General features: G+C 45.8%; 1 protein-coding gene across 5 annotated transcripts in view; it reads right to left on the bottom strand.

Moving 5' to 3' along the window:
* The window catches only part of SDK1 (sidekick cell adhesion molecule 1), a 384,276-nt gene that overhangs the window by 13,645 nt on the left and 352,164 nt on the right, over nucleotides 1–18,467 (bottom strand). For all 5 annotated transcript variants that reach the window (XM_030229673.2, XM_030229671.2, XM_030229670.2 and 2 more), the window contains 6 exons: nucleotides 17,956–18,142; nucleotides 17,072–17,209; nucleotides 13,864–14,025; nucleotides 12,635–12,760; nucleotides 4,425–4,589; nucleotides 1,562–1,699 (listed from right to left, as the gene is read on the bottom strand). In XM_030229673.2, the coding sequence (XP_030085533.2) occupies nucleotides 1,562–1,699; nucleotides 4,425–4,589; nucleotides 12,635–12,760; nucleotides 13,864–14,025; nucleotides 17,072–17,209; nucleotides 17,956–18,142 (916 nt within the window). The remainder of the gene's footprint in view (nucleotides 1–1,561; nucleotides 1,700–4,424; nucleotides 4,590–12,634; nucleotides 12,761–13,863; nucleotides 14,026–17,071; nucleotides 17,210–17,955; nucleotides 18,143–18,467) is intronic.

Raw genomic sequence — 18,467 nt, 5'->3', positions numbered from 1 at the left:
GGTGCCGTGAATCCCATTCCACTCTGATTGGAGTAAAGCAAGAGAAAGTAAAGCAAGAGAAAGAGGAAAAGAAGAGAGAAAAAAGGCAGGAAAAAAAACAAGAGGAAGGGCAAGTGGATAGCAAATGGGAAAACCATGCCACAGCTGAAATGGGGATCAGGTATGGAGAAATCACCAGACAATGTAAGGCAGGAACAAGCACGGGATGGGAAGAAGGAGAATACAGCCCAGTATACTATTTCTTGTGATCAAATCTAGCAGGAGCTTGTTCTCTCCTGTGCTCATCCTTTGTCATCCCAAAGGTGTGAGCTGAGCCTGTGTCCCAGGGAGAAGGGCTGGCTGCCACTTTGCAGCAGGCAGGTGCTTTATCCTCAGCTTCAATTTCAGTGCTGCATTAAAGCTCTGTGAACACGGATATCTGACAGCACAGGTCAGACCTGCCTTTTCATGTCTGTCCCCCAAACACAGTAAAACTAAGAAGATGAGAGATTTCCTATGAGCTGTGCATACAAATATATAATAGTATTAACTTGGTAAAATGCCACGGTATTCATACATCTTATATCTCATGGGACTGGAATCTGATTTCTAACACTTGTTAGAAGTGAATTACAAAGGAAGAGAAGATCTTCACTTTGGGACTGAATTACTAAATAGTGCCTGGAAGACTTCATTACATTAATCCCTAAGAACAGGTAGTGCAGAGACCCATCCACCTGATCCTTTTCATTAATGTACCTTTTCTGGCACCTCCTGGTATCAGAGAAATTTCCTGCTGCAGGTGGAGGAGGCTATCAGAGAAATATACATGTGAACAACCCTCCCAGGGCTTTATCATGTAGGGAGAAGAAAAGGTAAAAACAATATTCAGAGCTCAAGAATGAGGCTTTTTAAAGGGGACTATTTGACATTCCAAGTTACAGAGCAGGTAACTCCTGTTTCCTTTCAAGAAAGGAGATTGGTAAAAATCATCACTAAAGGAAAATTCAAAGCTTGATGCTCACTATATGTTAAAATCTAACAGGTCCAGATAACCAAGACACCTCCTGGCTGCTTGGATCCCAGCCAGGCAACTGCAGCTTGACTTAGGGAAGGAATGGGAGATGCAGGGCACTCAATACAAAGGAATTGTGATGTAGTCCTCACACAGAGAGATTTAGAATATCCTCATTGGTACAGCCATGGAAAAGCAGAATCTTTCTCCTTCTCCCCGTCTTTCAGGGATTTATGCCAAAGTTAAACAAAGGCTCAGCTAATTTCTTACTTCTTCCTTATCTGCCAAGTGTTTGACCCAGACTCCTTGGCTTTTACTGCAGTCCCTGTGACTTCCAGAGTCTGTCCTGTCTGAGCCCGTGGCTGGTCAGTGTCCAAACCTTGATCCAGTGTAGCTAGGGGCAAAAGCCATTTCTACCAAACCAGACAGCAAAAAGTTCCAAGTCTTCTGCCAAGCAAAATAGCTCTAAACACAGTCCCTGCTGAGGAAATCAGAGGTTCAAAGGCAAGGCATCTCTGATTCCCACAGCTTTTGAGACTTATGCACAGCACAGAGATGATGCCTTACCTCCGTTGCAGTTCTTGTACTTCTTGCTCTGGCCGTGCAGGACCAATGCAAACACCACCAGCAGGATGAGGATGAGGCTTGAAAGAGCCATCACCAGCAGAAACCACCACTCCTCATAGAAAGGGGCTTCTGTTTGTGCTGAAAGAGCAAAAAACAAATAACAGCTCCTCTTTATGCCCCTTTAAAATTTTCTCTTGTTCCCCACAGGGAATGGTGACTCTGCAATGGTGCTCAGGAGAGGGGGGGGGGATTATTCAGACTCTCAAGGGGCTTGCTGACCCTTCTAGGATGGCAGAGAACAGGAGCATATCACAGCCTCAAGCCAGAATCCCAGGATGGATTGTGTTGGAAGGGACCTTAAAGCTCATCCAGTGCCACCCACCCCCTGTCATGGGCAGGGACACCTTCCACTATGCCAGGTTGCTCCCAGCCCTGTCCAAGCTGGCCTTGGACATTTCCAGGGATGGGGCAGCCACAGCTTCTCTACAACCAGTTCCATCTCTACAAGCACCTTTCATACCCCTGGAGCAGCTCCAGAGGCCCCCTAAGTTATCACCAGGAGAAGAGAGGCAGGTTTCTTCCCACAGCTCTGCACACCTACATTTATTGACCATGGCAGGCTTAGCACTCCAGGGTCAAGGAAACCAATAATACACGTGCCATGACCCATGATTATTCTACTTTTTGGGAGGCTTACCTTGCCAAAGTGCTGTTCAGTGGCTCTTTGAAAAATACAGCTAGTGCCAGGGAACAAAGCACACTTGGTTCAGCATCTTTCAGTACCTCCATTAACTCCAACTTCCAACATTCACTGCTACTCTATATCACTTCTCCATCCACTGAGCCAAGCCTGATGTGCAGCACAGGGATATCAATTCAATTGCCTGGATTTTGTGCAGTCTCAGGTCATTTCACCCCATTTGACCTCAAGTGGAAACACAAAATGACACTGACTTCCCCTTTCTGGAGTTACCTCGCCAGTCTTGGTTTAAAGTAATAAGTATTGTTGTTTTCTTGCAGTGATATTCTCTTTGTCCTCCCTTGAGCTCCCTCAGCTTTGGGAAAAAGTGCAGCTTCTGAGCATGAGCCAGAGTTGACATAATTTCCCTGTAGTCCTTAAGGTGGAACACCACCTGGCAGGAATGGGTGATGCCAGCAGAACAACTCAACCCCTCACTATCACCAAGCCCTCTTTCCCTGACTGTCCCAACCCTGGATGTGACTAAAAGTCTGTTTTATGCCCAACAATACGAGCTCAAATTTGTTCCAGATCACTGGGTATTCTGCAGCAGGGAAAAACAGCCACGCTCCTTCTTTGCTAGGAGGACAGTCCAGGCCAATAAAATCCTAGAGACAAACTGCACAAGCCATGCTGGGATGAGCAGATTCAGGGCAATTTATACCTCCCTGTGCCAGCTGAAGTGGCCAGCCTAAAATGCTTTATACTTTTATGACTGTGAATCTCAATGGAAGCCTCTTACTTTCATGCAGCAATTTGAGAGGAACACTGAAGCATCAAAAGGAAGCGAATTAAATAGTTCTGTTCAAGTGGAGAACTTACAAACAAGCAGTTTATTTATAGAAAGCATCACAAGGAGATGCATGCCCTGCTTCAGAGGAATAATGTCTTCGAGCAAAGGAAAGACTGACATGATTGCTGGTCCTTTGCACTGTGTTACAGCCTCTCTGAAACCCCAGACAGGAAAAACACTGACTCTGGGTGTTTGAAGTGGGTTGTCCATGCCCTTGTGCTGAAGCAGAAAAGCAGGGGTAGCACTCTCAGTGAAATCCATGGAAGCTCTCCCGGGGTAAGTGGTTAATTGTGTCAGGACAAGCGCAGCAGCCGCAATGGCGAGAGCAGCACTTGCTTCTCCTGCCTGCTGGGGAGTTGTTGAATGGTGTTCATGCCTTTCACTGGAGCAGCAAAGAGATAAAAGCCACTCCAGATACTGGAGCACTGCCAGGTTCTCAGGACTCTCCAGAATTTTGAATCACAAAGCTGCTTTATCAGGTTCTTTTATTCCCCTTGTCTTTGCTGACACAGCAAGGATGAAACCAATGGCTCAAAAGCAACCTGGAGTAGAGCAGGGGAAGAGGAGACCCAGCAAAGCCTTCCCAAGGGCAAGGTCTCTCACCTCACCACAGGCCAAGGCACTGCAGCTGCCCAGCCCAGGAAAGCTGAGAGGAATTTGATTTTCAAGGTATTCAAGCCCCTTCAGAAAACCAGAGGGCTGGGCTGCTCACAAAGATTTGGGAAGCATGTTTAGGTCATAGCCCTGTTACTGGGAGTAAGCACAGAGAGCAGGGAGAGTGGGAAGAGCCCCAGAGCATCACAAATGAGCTGTTCTGGTGGAGGGGGACTGGAGGCACCACACTGGAGCAGGACTGCCAGCACAAAGGATTGTCAGGAATAATGTGAAGCTACACTTCTGTATTTGTGAGAGCTAAAGACAAAGTAACACAGAACATGTTTATCAGAGTCCAGAGTTAAAAAAAAAAAAAAAAAAAAAATAGAAAGCAGAGCAAACAAAAAACAGACTGAGAATGGAGAAAAAGCAAACAAATTGCAGACTCTACAAATTAGTCTTATGACAAGAGATCTGACATAAACATTCTGAGTAGGTTCTTTATCAAGTTTAAAAATGGCACATGCACATTTTTCCTCTTGAGAATCAAACACACTGTAATTTCAAACCCTAATTCACCACTGTATTACTCCCGTTTTATCCTCAAACAAGTGAAAAAAGCTGCCTTTGACTATTTGCTGCAACTAGAGAGTCTGACTTGTTTCTTTTCCCCCACTTCTCCCTCAGCCTCAGGAAATTCCATTGAAAAAGACTTTTAAAAAAAAATCCATGATTACCTGATACAGCCACAGAAGGAACACTTGGCTCTCCATAGCCAAACTCGTTGACAGCCACCACCCGGAATTCATAGGTGACTCCTTGTCTGAGTTTGTCCAGGCCCACCGTGTAGGAGGTGGCGCTGCGAGGGATGTCCTTCACAAACATATCCCAGAGTCCTTCATCTAGGAGAGCAGCAAGGACAGAAATGGCATCAGCTGTGTGCCCTGGCACTCCCACCTGCTCAGTGAGAGAGGTTGTCACCAATGTCACCAGTGGTGTGCTGGAGCCACAGGCAGGGACACACTCACCTGGAGGCTGCCCTGTGGTACACACAAATGTCAGAATGCCCTGCAAGCCCCATCTATGAATGCATTAATTCAGGATGGGAGCTTTTCATAGCCCAGATGGAAGAGGTCTCTAAAATCAGCAGCAGCACCCACAGAGACCTGAGCTGGCTGGAGCAGCTGCCACTCCCTCCTGATTGGGTATGGTCACCCATCAGCACATCTGTCATTTGACAGATCACATAAACCAAAGGCAACATTAATGGGTCCTGATCACAAAGGTTCTACTTGCCTTTTACACTGCAAAATTTGCTTTGTTGTTGAAGCACTCGAGTGAGGTTTGGACTAATATAAATCCTGGGAGGCTCTGTGGAGCCAGGGGACTGGTGTCACTGGAGTGCTGCTTGCTCCATGACAGCAACAGTGATGAGTGCTTTGCATGGCACAGAGCTGGTGCTGCACTCTATGCTCTGCAGTTTTAAACAGAAATGAGTTTTGTTTATTTTTATAAAGCTGTTGAAATTCTTAGAAGCACAATGCCATTCTGATGGGAATGTTTCAGTAGGGTAATCTTGGCTCTCCACAGCCATAATGACATTAATCCTGATTCACATCCTGACCAGGCACCATTCCCTCACCTGTACCCTCACATTCACCTGACTACAATGGAATGAACTTTCAATGAGATGGATGCTGGTACCAGCAGCAACAAAACCAACTATAATTAAAAATACCACTTAAAAATTTTGAGGGCAGGAGTCAAACATTTATCTGACTGATTAACTTCCCAGTAAAAATTGGTGCCCAGCATTTCTGCTGAGAAAAGGGAGTCTCTATCTACACATGGGGCCAAACCTCATCTCTCCTACCCAGCCTAGCTCTCACAGACCTGACCTCACAAGCATCCCATTGGGCTTTTACTTTTAGCCATCAAAGCAGTTCCAACAATATCTATTTTTCTCTCCATGTCCCACAGCAGTGAGAATAGGATGATAACCTCTCCACAGACACAACTTCAGTGTGGGAGCTGCCTGCTTTGAAAGACAGTCGCCTGCTCTGTGCAGCTCGACAGCAGCAGGACTTCTGTAGCTCGAGGTGTTATCAAGGTAACAATAAAGCAGGAGCCAGCACTGTTACCCTCTGTGACTCGTTCTGCTGCTGCAGTGTGAGGCAGGAATCTGCTCTCATTTGCTTTGCCTTTACCTGAGTGTAACCTAATTGGAGTCACTGCAGCCCTTCCAGAATTGTGCTGGTATAACAGAGCAAGATCTGGCCCTCAGCCTGCTCCTGTGCCATGGGGAATGGCAGCAAAGATGGAGTGATTAACACTGCAGGTGCATTTCCATGTGAATGTTTTAGCTTTGGCACCAGTAAATATTGGCTGGGTGATTTGCACCGCGCTGCACGTCTGGTGACACACACAATGAGTAACAGCCCCAAACTACAGCTTTTCTGGTCAGGAGGATTGGCAGTCCCAGCAGATGCAAAAAGCAGGCTGGATTGTTATTGTTCCAGCTGCATTTGAGAAACACCAAAGAACAATAAAAATAGGTAATTTTCCTGCCATGTTTAAAACTCGGACCAATACATTATTCACCAGCATGATCAGCCTATAATGAAGTTATCATAATGTACCATTGTTATGTATTAGCTGGGTATTACAATGGCTATAAAACAAGAGATAAAATATTGACTTCCCTTTTACAGGGCAATAGAAGCTGAGATTATTTTACCACATAAAGTTACAATGTAATAAAAACAGGAGTTTGGGATTTAGCTTCTCTGAAGAGGGTGGAGTGAGGGATGCATTTTCAAAGTTGGATTGTTGCAGCCACCAATACTCAGAAGATGCATCTCACGACTATAAAATATTGCCATATTTGCTAGAATTGCCTAAGCTTTCATAAACACATTTGTAAACAGCAATAAGAGAATTTGAGCCCATTGTGAATTGTCTGAAAAGCAATTTGTTTGCATTCAAAGCCACTTAAATAGAGGGAGAAAAAGCAACAATAAAAGTGAATGTTCAGCACTCATTACAACAAACTCAACTGTTCAGACACACACTTTCTCACTCATTTTCCTCAAACCTATCAGGGTGCACAGTGCAGAAAACCCAACAGACCAAGAAGTGTAAATTTAAGTGCTTTGTGAAGCTTGCAGTAAGTTGGGACAACCACCCCTGAGAGTCAGCATTGCATTTCCTCCTCTCTGTCTCCTTGGCTATGGTGGAGATGGTGTGGGGCAGCAAAAGATGCTGGTGGATGTTTCTTCAGAGGTATTTCTGTCTCACAGGGACTCACAGATGCTCTGGCTGGTGGCCATGGTCATTGGCCCATCTCCCTTTCATTCACTGAAAGAATCTTTGTCAAAACTTTGGTTCTTTTCCTTGGGGTAGGTCTGTCAGTGCTGAGTTAATGGTTGGACTCAATGATCCTGGAGGTCTTTTCCAACCTTAATGATTCTAAAATGCCCATTAATGATTCTAAAAAGCCCATTATCCCTGGAGTTCCAGAGAGATGCTGATGCAGCTACAGTGGACAGATGTCCTACATCTTCCCCACTGCTGACCCCTAAGCACAGCACAGCCTGTGGCTTCCCAAGCCCTGGCCACCAAGATTTTTAATTCCAGAGCCTCAATTAATTTATCTTATATCCATCTGATACATCCAGACCCCTCTTTGACAACAATGATCATTATCAGATATATCTAACCTAAAAAATCACGTTATTCCAGTAGTGAACTTTGAGATTAAATATTGAACACACACTTGTGAATTCCTTCAGTGCATCTCCCCCCCATCCTCAAAACCAGGTGTGCTCTAAATGTTAGAAGTTCAGCTGAAAGAGAATTCCTTAGAAGGTCACCTGTGATGGCAAAGACTGGCCTTTCACTTCAGTGGAAAATCATTAGTGCACCATACACAGCGTTTTCTGCTCAGTTTAGGTAGGAAAGGTGCACGTGCCATGGCTGGGACTTCAGCTGGGTATAAACTCTTAGATATCCCTGGGAAGAGCAAATTTGCAACACTAAACAGGGCTCAGGTGCAGGGCTCAGAGGGACATCCCCAGGGAGGCTGCTTTGCTTTTTCTTTTCAGTCACATCAATCCCCATCCTCACTCCCCACGGCCTTTCACTGGCACTCAGCCTCTTAAACATGTGATGGAAAAGCAATCACTCCTCAAAAATGAAAGATTTTTTTTTGCTCCTTGTTTCTGCCAGTTTCCCCAGCCCCATCCTAACTCCTGCTGGTGGGAGATTTGCTCTTCACCTCCCAGCCTCGATGCCTCTGTCCCATCAGAGCTTGAGCTTCAGGCATAGGGAGAGGATCTGAGTGACAGGGGAAGGTGAAGCCACCTCTGCCCTGACTCTGTGTCCAGCCCACGTTGGAAAGGAGCTGCTCATCCTTCATCGGGGTCTCCACGCTAAATAAAGCTGTCAGTCAGCAAGGGAGGCTCCCAGCTCCACTAAATCCAGCCACTGACAACCCAAGGCATGGAGAGCTGTCAGTTATTTGGGTTTTAAACGCCAGCCATCCTCTCTCAGAGCAGGAGAGCTGGGCCATAAAGCTCCCTACTAATTACACATTAGAAGGTTTATGAGGGGAGAAGCTGCTGAGAGTTAAGGCCCGGCTGAAAGCCACTGGTGTTCCTCCTACAGAGGACACAATTAAAACGTGGCTGTGTTTGTCAGAGGCAAAGGGCTGGATTATCATGCAAAGCAGTGGAAGGACAAGAATGGGAAGTGAAGGCTGACAAACTGTCAGCCCCGGTGTGTCGCTGGGCAGCAGAAGTGAAAAAGGCCCCATGGCAGATGCTGGGGATGCAGCTGCACCCTTCACTTTGAATTTACTGACTTCTGCTGGTTCGTGTCCATGTTTGACACTGCGCTCCCTCGTTTGGTTAAAAATACATAGAAAAGGAAGAAAACAGAAAAACACAGCTCAAGACACCAGAAAGGAAACTAAAGTGAGAGCTGCCCTCAGGGCGTGGGAAGCAGAACCCAGCATTTATGAGGCAGACATTCCCACTGCAAGTAGATGGGTTCTTTCCCTAAATGTCTGTTGCCTTCATGGAACTCATCATCTTGGAAGCTGGAGAGGGACTTTTTACAAGGGCATGGAGTGACAGGACAAGGGGGAATGGCTTCAAACTGCCAGAGGGCAGGGATAGATGGGATTTCAGGGAGAAATTCCTCCCTTTGAGGGTGGTGAGGCCCTGGTGCAGGTTGTCCAGAGAAGCTGTGGCTGCCCCATCCCCTGAAAGTGTCCAAGGCCATGTTGGATGGGGCTTGGAGCCACCAGGTCTAATAGCAAGTGTCCCTGCCCATGGCAGGGTGTCTTCCTATCCAGACCATTCCATTTAGGTGCAATTCTCTTCCAGTTGCCTGACATCATCCCCTGCTTGGCAAAAGCACACAAAGTCCAAATCTGTGGAGGGGAAAGGAAGCAGAAAAGGAAATCTCCCTCTACTTGTCCTGGGTCAGGGAGGCTCTTTGTGAGGTGACAGAAGCCAGGAAGATGTGTCACTTATGGACATGGTTTTGTGGGGGAATGTGGCAGAGTTTGCTTGGACTTGATGACCTTAAAGGTCTTTTCCAATCTAAATGATTCTGTGGGGCAGATTGACCCAACACCTACAGCTGCTCTGCACAGGCTGATCCAGGGATGGAGGTCTCCAGGGGCAGCTCCACATCCAGGGGCACTCCTGGTCTGTGGATCCCCAGGGTGTTTCACAAACACCTCCCTTGCAGACAGGGGTCACTGGGAAGGCAGCTCTGGGTGAGACTGCTGGGAATGCACAGGTCACAGGCCCACCACTAAAGCACAGTGACAGGAACCTTTGGGTGGGACCTGGAGCTGGGAAAAGAGGGGTGAAGCCAGCTTCTCCCTTCCTCCCAGCAGCACTGGGAACCTTACTATCACTGTGCCATTTGTCTTTTGCTCTGTATATAAAAGCTGAGGGCACAATCTATTCCCCATTCCTCAGCCAGCCCAGCTGATGTCTGGGGAGCACTTACAGTGGCAGAGACAGAGCCTGCTTAATTGCATTTCTTGTAATGCACAAGGAGCTAAACTGGAATCCATTTTTCTAAGGACAGAGAAGTTGAAGGAAAAGAAAAAGTCTTCTGTTTCTGTAATGTCTTCCTCTAGCACAGATCACTCTGGAAAAAAATATTGGCTTGCCTGCTTCATCCCTGTGTGTGAGAGTACTCAAAATGCAGAGGAGGTACTGAGCCTGGTCACCTTCCATAAAGCCAGCAGAGAAACAGGGAAATCAAATGAGCAGTCTCAGCTGCCTGCTGCCACCATTGCTAAACCCAGCAGGGCAGAGGAGCCCTGGGAGACACAGCAGGGCTCCGAAAAAATTCAAAGGGAAGTGACAAAAGGGAGTAGGGTTTGCCATTTCTGACAGAAAGCCATCCTCCTACTCTGATGGAAGAGTCTTGGCAGGGAGCTACAGCAGGGAAAATGAGATGATACAGCATTTAACGTTTGGGGTAATGAGGCCTATAACAGATGACACTTGAGATGTGAAACACTAAGGTAGTGGTATTGCATTTAAATATTGGCAACAAGCTAAAGCTTTTCATCTGTCTGCTCAACACCCCCTTTTTTGACCTCAGAAGGATAAATATCTTTTCCTTTCTTCATTTTATGTGAAGAGCACAAGTCAACTGCTCTTCTCTTGGAACAAATCCTCCCTAAAAACAAAGGTTGGTCCAATCCACACTCTACTGCCTGTATAAATTAACATGCAAAAGCAAATTCTTACAATGATATTAAAACAGGAGCTGCTCTGAATGACCAGCCCTGAGAGGAAGAATCAGTTCCCTGCTTTTGTTAAGCTCGTAATTCAGATTTCAGACTCTTCTGTGCAGAGATGAGGAAGAAAAGCAGCACAGAGAGGAAGCCGAGGCTTGGGTGGAATAAGCAAATCTTCCAATTAGTCTGTCTCCTCTCCTGGATCACATTTCACGCTTCCTACAGCTGCAACCAGAACCAAGGATGAGAATCCAGCATACAAATGCCTAGTTCATTTGCTACAGCAGCATGAATAGGATTAAAATAATCTGAAGAGGAATTAAATGCCTCAACAGTCAGGTTGCAAGAGCGGGAGAATGAGACCTCTTGTGTGTATTTCCAGGATCAGTGGAGTGGGGCCAGCAGAAGTGACCCAGGGTTAATGCAGCTCAGACCTGCCTTGGAGGGACTATTTTCTTCCTACTCAAAAGGAGTGGGCCCCAAATCCTACATCCTTAGCCAGGAGCTGTGAAATGTTTGTTCACATCCAACGGGGAGTGGAGGGGATGAGTTCCCAATGTCACCGCTCGCACGAGCTGGATTTCCGAGCTCGCAGACAATCTGTACATGGGCTGCAGGTCTCCCCCTAAAATACTCTGACTCACAGAAAACCTGTCTGGGGGAAATGTAAGTTGGGAAGTGATTTTAAATGAACAGGCTTGGTTTAACTTGCTAAGAATGCTGTTCAAATAAGAAAATATTTTCTACATCTGATGAAATAAGGACAGAACTGAAAAAGTTGATGCAGGTGAAATAGAAGCACAGCAGTGTCATGCTTCTAATTGAAAGCAAACTTGACCACTCTGGGAAACCCCAGTGCTTTGAGAAGGTATGTATTTCCCTTGTTTTTATTTTGAAAGCAATTGTCAAGTTAAATGACAGAAATAAAGAATTTTTAGGATCAGAGCAGAGCCTCACTACAGAGCAAATTCTATCAGATGCAGGTATGGAAATCTGCATCTTCAGAGATGACCTTAATAATTTTCTTACTGGTCTGGTTAAATGTAATTAAAATAATTTGTTTTAAATGCAACCTCACATTCAAGACACAAACAAGCTTCTATATAATCAAACAGATAAGCAATCATTTAATCAATATATAATCAAGCAATGTGCAAGCACCTAGAAGTGAAAAAGAAAGAGCCAGCAGCCAAGATGGTTATGTCAAGTACAGATCATGTCTAATTTCCTTCTGTGACAGAGTAGCAGACCTTGTCAATAGAGGAGAAAGAGCAGACATCATATATCCTGACTTCAGCAAAGCTTTTGACTTGGTGACATTCAAACACGGCCTGTGTGGAACAAGGAGCTGGTGGAGGTATCACCAGCTGGAAAACTGTACCCAGGGAGAGGTTATCAACATCTCCTGTCAGGGTGGAGGGAAGTTATCAAGGGAGATTACACAGAGGCCTGGCAGCACTCACTGGCTCTCCTTAATGACTCAGTTCCCAGGAAATCTGTGCTTTTTGAATTTGCAAGGGGTACCAAGCTGCGATCAGGCTGGAGCACACACTGACTTTTGAAATTACCTTGTCCAAGTGGGGGAACATTCTGGAAAAAAGCAGAGAACAGCTTCACTGAGATGCAAATCCCAGAAGCAAAGGAGCTCTGGGAAAGCACCAAGGAAAACTGTGGTGATGGGGGATTTCTTCCCCCCTCCTCAGTGCTCTCCCTGCAGAACAAATGGGGGAAGAAATGTGTATGTGCTGCTGAAGCCCTGGCCCTATTATTAACATTAAAACAATAATTAGCTGCTGTGCTCTGCTGCAGAAGGAGATTTCTATCTGTGGTCCTCAAAATACAGCTCACAAATACTTATTAGTCCTTGCTCCTGAAAGATGCTGTAAGCATTTAAATGAGATTTAATTATTAACTATATTAGTTCATCTGTTGGATGATTTTCCAGTGATGTAGCACAGTGAAAGCCAGAGCAGTCGGGGTAATTTTCTGTGACTACTCCTAAAGAGGAGAAAATATGCTAAACTACATAAAAAGCCAGTAACATCTTAATACTGGCTGGAAACACATTCTCTCAAAAATCCCATTCCCTTGCTGGGATGACAAACAACCTCTCCACTTCAGCAGGGGCTGAAGGAAGGGAACTGATGACATCAGACCCCTGCATTTCCTGGGGCTCACCTGAGGGTCGTGCCTCTATTATGTAGCCAGTTGTGGGTTTTTCTCCTGAATCTCCCTCAGTCCATTGCAGTGTCAGCCCAGAAGCAGATTTTGTCACCAGGATTTCCTGAGGGGAGCCAGGAGATCCTGAAGGAGAAAAAGAGAGCAGTAAATGAACAAATGAAGTTGGCATTAAAATGTAGCATGAATTGCTTCTGCTGCGAGAGGGGAAAAATTATCTTGCAGTGTTGGTCAACAAATATGCAACATAAACCAGTAGCTCTATGGGCTAGTGACCTGATTTTTTCAGTAGCTCCAGTACCAGCAGTTACATATCCATGGGGCTTACAGGTCATAGGATCATAAAATATCCTGAGTTTGATGATCCTAGTGGGTCCCTTCCAAGTGCAACTCATGGGGATTAACCCCAAGAAAAGAGGGGGCTACACCTTCTGTGTTAAGAAGGCAAGAGAAAAAGGACTCTCATTTTATCCATTGCTGCTGCTATTTCTCATTCAGAGGTGGCACCAGCCTGGAGAGATTCATGGGGACAGGCACTGCCCATTGGCTTGGGAGGGTGCCATGGTCACATTAGAAAGGATTCCTTATCTATATTTGTCTGTGGTGTGGTGTTAGACTGGAAGTGGGAAACAAACAGAGCTGTGGCCACTGCACTGATGCTCTGACACTTACCTGACAGGTGGTATCATTGGAGGGCATTTGCCTTGTTGAATTATCTGTTTACCAAAGTCACTGATCAAATAAGAAAACCAGCTCTGGGTACAGGCACTGAACCAAGCAGGGAATGCTGCCCTGCAGCTGCTCTTGACACAGCAGGAAATCCACAGATCTCTCCCTCTGCGTAAGCCAACGTGTCAGGAGAGAACAATTGTCAATTCTTTCTGGTTTTGCATCCAGGAACTTCTGCTGGTTTCAGCAGCTACTCCAGTTCTGCCTCCTACTGCAGAGCAGTACAGTCAGAATTATGCACTGCGCTGTCAGACTGCAGCTTGGAAATCCCAGGCTGGCCTGTGCATTATGATTTATTTACAGTGTTTTGTTTATTCACATGAAACTTCTAGGTTTCAGGGAAAAAAGGAAACAAGTTTCTCATGACAGTTGTGAAACGCACTGAATCACGTCCCGTGACTCAGCTTCTCCTTGGAGCTGGAAATTCTCGTGAAGCCCTGAGTGCACCATTCCCTGCTGGTGCCCTGTGACTTGTGATTTGTTTTTATAGTCCCCCTCACCTTCTGCTGGCCCAGCTGTGATGTTGGCTTGCAGTTCAGGTCCATAGGCGATGGTTCGGGCTTGCACTCGGAATAAATAGGTCATGCCCTTGGTGAGGTCCCGCACCTTCAGCCAGCGCTGCCAGTTCCCCTTGATGTCCACAGTCACCACCTTGCTCACCCCTGGAGCAGCCACACAGGTAAAAAAATAAGAGGGAGTTTCGATGGAAAAATAGAAATCAAATGGAGCTTATTACATCTAGATGGTAAGTAAAATCATCTAACAGTTTGCTAAGAAAGTATTTCTTACAATTAGCAGGAGTTTAAGTAGTGATAATAGGCAATTTTCAGCACTGATAAGTATAATTAGAGTTTAAGCTTGATAAGTGGGTACTGACAAGGAAAAAAACCTTACAACACATCTGGGAAATTACCAAGAGACTACATGTAACCTCAGTAATTATTCTGGGAAGAAAGGAGGAGGTAAACGAAGAGGAGTGCACATTCCAGATTGCTTCCCAGGCAAGCATTTCCCTGTTGCTGCTTCCCCAAATAACCTCCAACATGGTCTGGAGGAAGAACAAGGGCCAGGTGTGTTCCATTCATCTCATCCTGCCATACCCACCATCCCCATGTGGATGCAGAGTGAAGGATGTGCAGCTCACCAGGGCCTTGGGGCTACAAATGCCATGGCAACAGGGGGTGCAACCAAAGCACTGTGAGCTTGAACAAGGCTGGAGCTCTGACTTGTGTTTCACTCTTCTCACTCTCTCAGAATTTTTCTAACAGGGATCAGTAGAAATCAGAGTTGTTCCCCTCACCAAGGTTCATAGCTAGTTTCCCCTTTAGGTTCTCAATGCTGCACAAAGGACAGAGGGGCAATGAGTGATTTGAAAACAAAAACTCTGGCTTCCACTGAAATTTTATAGAAGTCAGTCAATGGAAAGGATGTGATCTATAAAAGATTTTACAGAATAAAAATTTCAAATTTAGAGAGTCTTTCTGGTGTATATGTATATGTACATGACACGTTTCAAACCAAGAAGGTTGGATAGGAAGTAAGAAAAGATTTTTCCTGCTAGAAATGGCTGCTTGCTAGTTTATCTTTCCAAAAAATGCAGAAGGAAGAGGTTTTCCAGATGATCATTTTATGCAAATCAGGATGATACTTTCAGTTTTAATCACTTAAATAAAGAGTAATGTCCAAGCAATTTCTGTTCAAAGTTTTCTTCCAGATACAATTTATAACTCAGGGAATCTTTCCTTGGCTAACAAGGATGCAGTAAAAGTGCTCCCTCCTTCCACAGGTGAACTATTTCATTTCTCTCAGACAAATCAGGAGGCATTTGTCATTTTCAAGTTGTGTTCCAAAAAGAAAAAAAAAAAAAAAAGCCAACAAAAAACTGTTGAAAAAGGCTCTGGGGCAATCTTGTTGTCTATTATTGTGTAAAACATAACAGTGTAAAGCTTAAACAATAAAAGGTCAAGCAGGGATAAGACTGTGCTAAAGAACAGATTGCTGCTGGAAAGCTTGGAAAAATGGGCAGGTGAGTGATGGCTGGTGAGTGGGAAGGCAAAAGGTGTCACCAGGGGAGGATGCTCAGCCAATAATCAAGGATGGGTGGAAAGTTAAAATATGAATGAGAAGAGCTCTGAAAGAGGGGCCAGCCCATCCAGGTTGGTGAACTGCAGTGCTCACATGGAGGAATTTGGGTTCTGGTCCTATATGGGCCATTTACTTCAGCTGGACTTGATCCATGTGGGTCCCTCCCAACTTGGGATTTTTGTGAATCTGTGAAAATGATAGCATCAAGGAAGGGATTATTTTCCATGGCAGGAGAATAAATATGTTTGCTGAAAGAAAAATGTTGGCACAAGAGCAAATGGTGGGTAAAGACTGGATAATAAGTTCAGGCAAATGTTTTGCATCTGAGGAAGAGCCCTCCATAACCTTCCTGCTCACATCAGAAATCCTCCAGAGGGGAAGGAGAGACAGGCTGGAGTCAGAGGCAGCACAGGCAGAGGTGAGGAAGAGAGGAAAAGACAACAATGGTTCTGAAGGATGTTAAGTCAAATACATGCAGAGAAAACATGATCTGACACTTCCATATTTTTAGGGGGAAAAAGGTATTCTTGAACATTCTGTAGGAATGAAGGGAGGAAATGCCCAACCAGCCTGAACCTCCTGCATACCCTGTGCACATTTCTTGGCCAGAATTAGAAGTGCTTCCTGTATTAGCTCTTTGTGCTCAGACCTGCCAGCCATAAAGGCTGACAGTGCTTTTATTCTGGTGTTTTCAATCCTGAGTTTAACTTTCTCTGTGCATGAGACATGGATATTCAGACAATATAGATCATTATTTCTTACAGGAGAAGCAAATACAAGTGATTGATATCCTTATTTCTGTGGAAAAGAGTTTAAAATGGATTGGCAATGGCTGAAATTACTCTCCCTGCTGTCATGCTGCCAAAGCTGGACATCCTATTGAACTATTGGCAATCTACCAGGAATATAAAAATATTAATAAGCCCATCCACAAACTATGTCATCTTTTCTAATTCACCTTTGGAATGAATTTACATTTGTTTTCAGAGAAACTGCCAAATCCTTCTCTGTTGCTTTTCTGGCAAATTAATGAGAGGTTTGTGGCCTGCACATTGTTGTGGTTGAACTGAACTCTGGTGCTGGGTTAAAAATGCTGCCTGAGAGCTCCGTGTGAAGAGACACAGCCACGTCCCTGTCCTGTTATCCTGCCTGTCACAGCAGAGGTGCTGCCAGTGATGACCAGCACATTTGATGCCTGGGCAATCTCTGTGATAACAGAAGTGACACATGATGTGATAAGCAACACAAATGTGCCTGACAAGTATTCTGGGATGGAGCCTACTCAGCACTTTCAAAGGCAAAGCGTGGAGACAATCAGGCACTCCCAGGCTGAGCTTCCTCTTCGCCCAGCCCAGGTAATGACGGCTGTAAAATGACTTTTCAAATCACACAGACTACAGTTTGTGCAAGAAAATGAGAGAAGACAAGACAAAAGCTATATTCCACAATATCATGGCTCACTGAAGCATTTTGGCAAAAGTGAAATTGTTTTATTTACCCTTTGCCACCTGGCTTCTCTTGGAAAACAGCAGAGAGCAAGTAGGAAACTGGGCAGAGATGAAAGGTGCTACAGTACCTTTGTGTCATTTGCCATGAATATGTATGATCAGAGGTCTTGCTTACCCTGGACAGGAGCCAGAGGCTCGTAGACAACTCGATAACCCTGCAGGACTCCATTTGCTGCTGTTGGCTCGCCCCAAGACACGTTGAGGGTGGTGCAGGTGATTTCAGAGAAGGCCAGGAAGCTGGGAGCACTGGGTGCTGAAAGGATTGCACGCAGATTGAATTGCAGCAGCAGCAGTCAATCTAATATACATATATATTATAAAACATTGCTTTATTTGCCCAGCCTAGATCTAAAGGAAACAAGCTGAGAATGGGATTTGTCAGTTGTATCCAAATGTCCTGTAATCAGTCACAAACACAGCCTGTCCTAAAAATACAGCCAGTCAGCTGCAAAACTGAACCTCCAGAGCAAACAAGAAGAGAGGGCACAGAAGGGAAGGACTCTCAGAAGGGTGCAGTGGGAGCCACCTCCCCTTCACAGCCACCCCAAGGGCATTGCCTTCACCCTGTGCCAGAGCACTCCCAGCACATCCAGCACAGGGACTGCTCAGCCTGACTGGGAGGCTGCTGCTCCAGCTTAAAAAAAAAAAAAAAAAAAAAAAAAAAGGGAGGAATTCTAAAAAGCATGCTAATTGTTTCACAGGACCATCAGGGCAACTTCCAGGCACTGGAGATGAGCTCCTTCTGATTTCCAGGTGTGGCAGCAGAAAGCCGAAACAAAGCCAGACTGTTTCCTTCTGGACCAGCTCCGTTCAGGGACTGGCCCTTCTGCCACTCCCTTCTCATTCCAGCTGCATCACTCCCTTTCCTCACACTCCACTTATTTTACACCTTTTTTCCCCCTCTTTCAAGACGTGTACAATACAACCCAAAGCGCAGTGTCCTGCTGCGTGCCCCGTTGGCCCTGGCTGTGCCCAGGTGAGCAGGACACGGTCCCGTACCCGCCTGGTGCGTCCTGCCCGGGGTGGGGCTGCTGCGGGGACCATCCCCGGCCGCGTTGAAGGCAGAGATGCACACCAGGTACCGCGTGTGGCTCGTCAGGTTCTTGAGCCGCACGCTGGTCTCGGGCAGGAACAGCACCTTCACCTTCTCCGTGTCGTTCAGGGTGTCGCTCTCCCAGTAATAAATCTGTTGGGACAGCGAGACAGAATCCCAGCATTATTAAGTGTGGTGTTACAGTTTAGTTAAATGGGATGCTCTGTCTCACACCTCGAAAATGTCAGGTTTATCTGAAGCCCGTGATCCTCCCCTGAAGTATCATGGATCTGTAATCCCACTGGCCCAAGTCTTTTTCCATGCCCACTTGGAATCTCCCTGTTTAGCTGTGGGGGAGACCACAGAGTTTTCTCTTGGCCTTTTTTTCCTAGGCTCTCCCTCTCTCCCCCTTCCCCCTTCTCCCTCAGACACCATGCTGCTCCCAGGGGTGGGACCCCCAATAATTAGCACCCTCATC

This window comes from Serinus canaria, chromosome 14, assembly GCF_022539315.1.
Source record: "Serinus canaria isolate serCan28SL12 chromosome 14, serCan2020, whole genome shotgun sequence".
Classification (NCBI taxonomy): Eukaryota; Metazoa; Chordata; class Aves; order Passeriformes; family Fringillidae; genus Serinus; species Serinus canaria.
The sequence above is the reverse complement of the archived record's forward strand: the minus strand, read 5'-3'. Positions and strand labels throughout refer to the sequence as shown.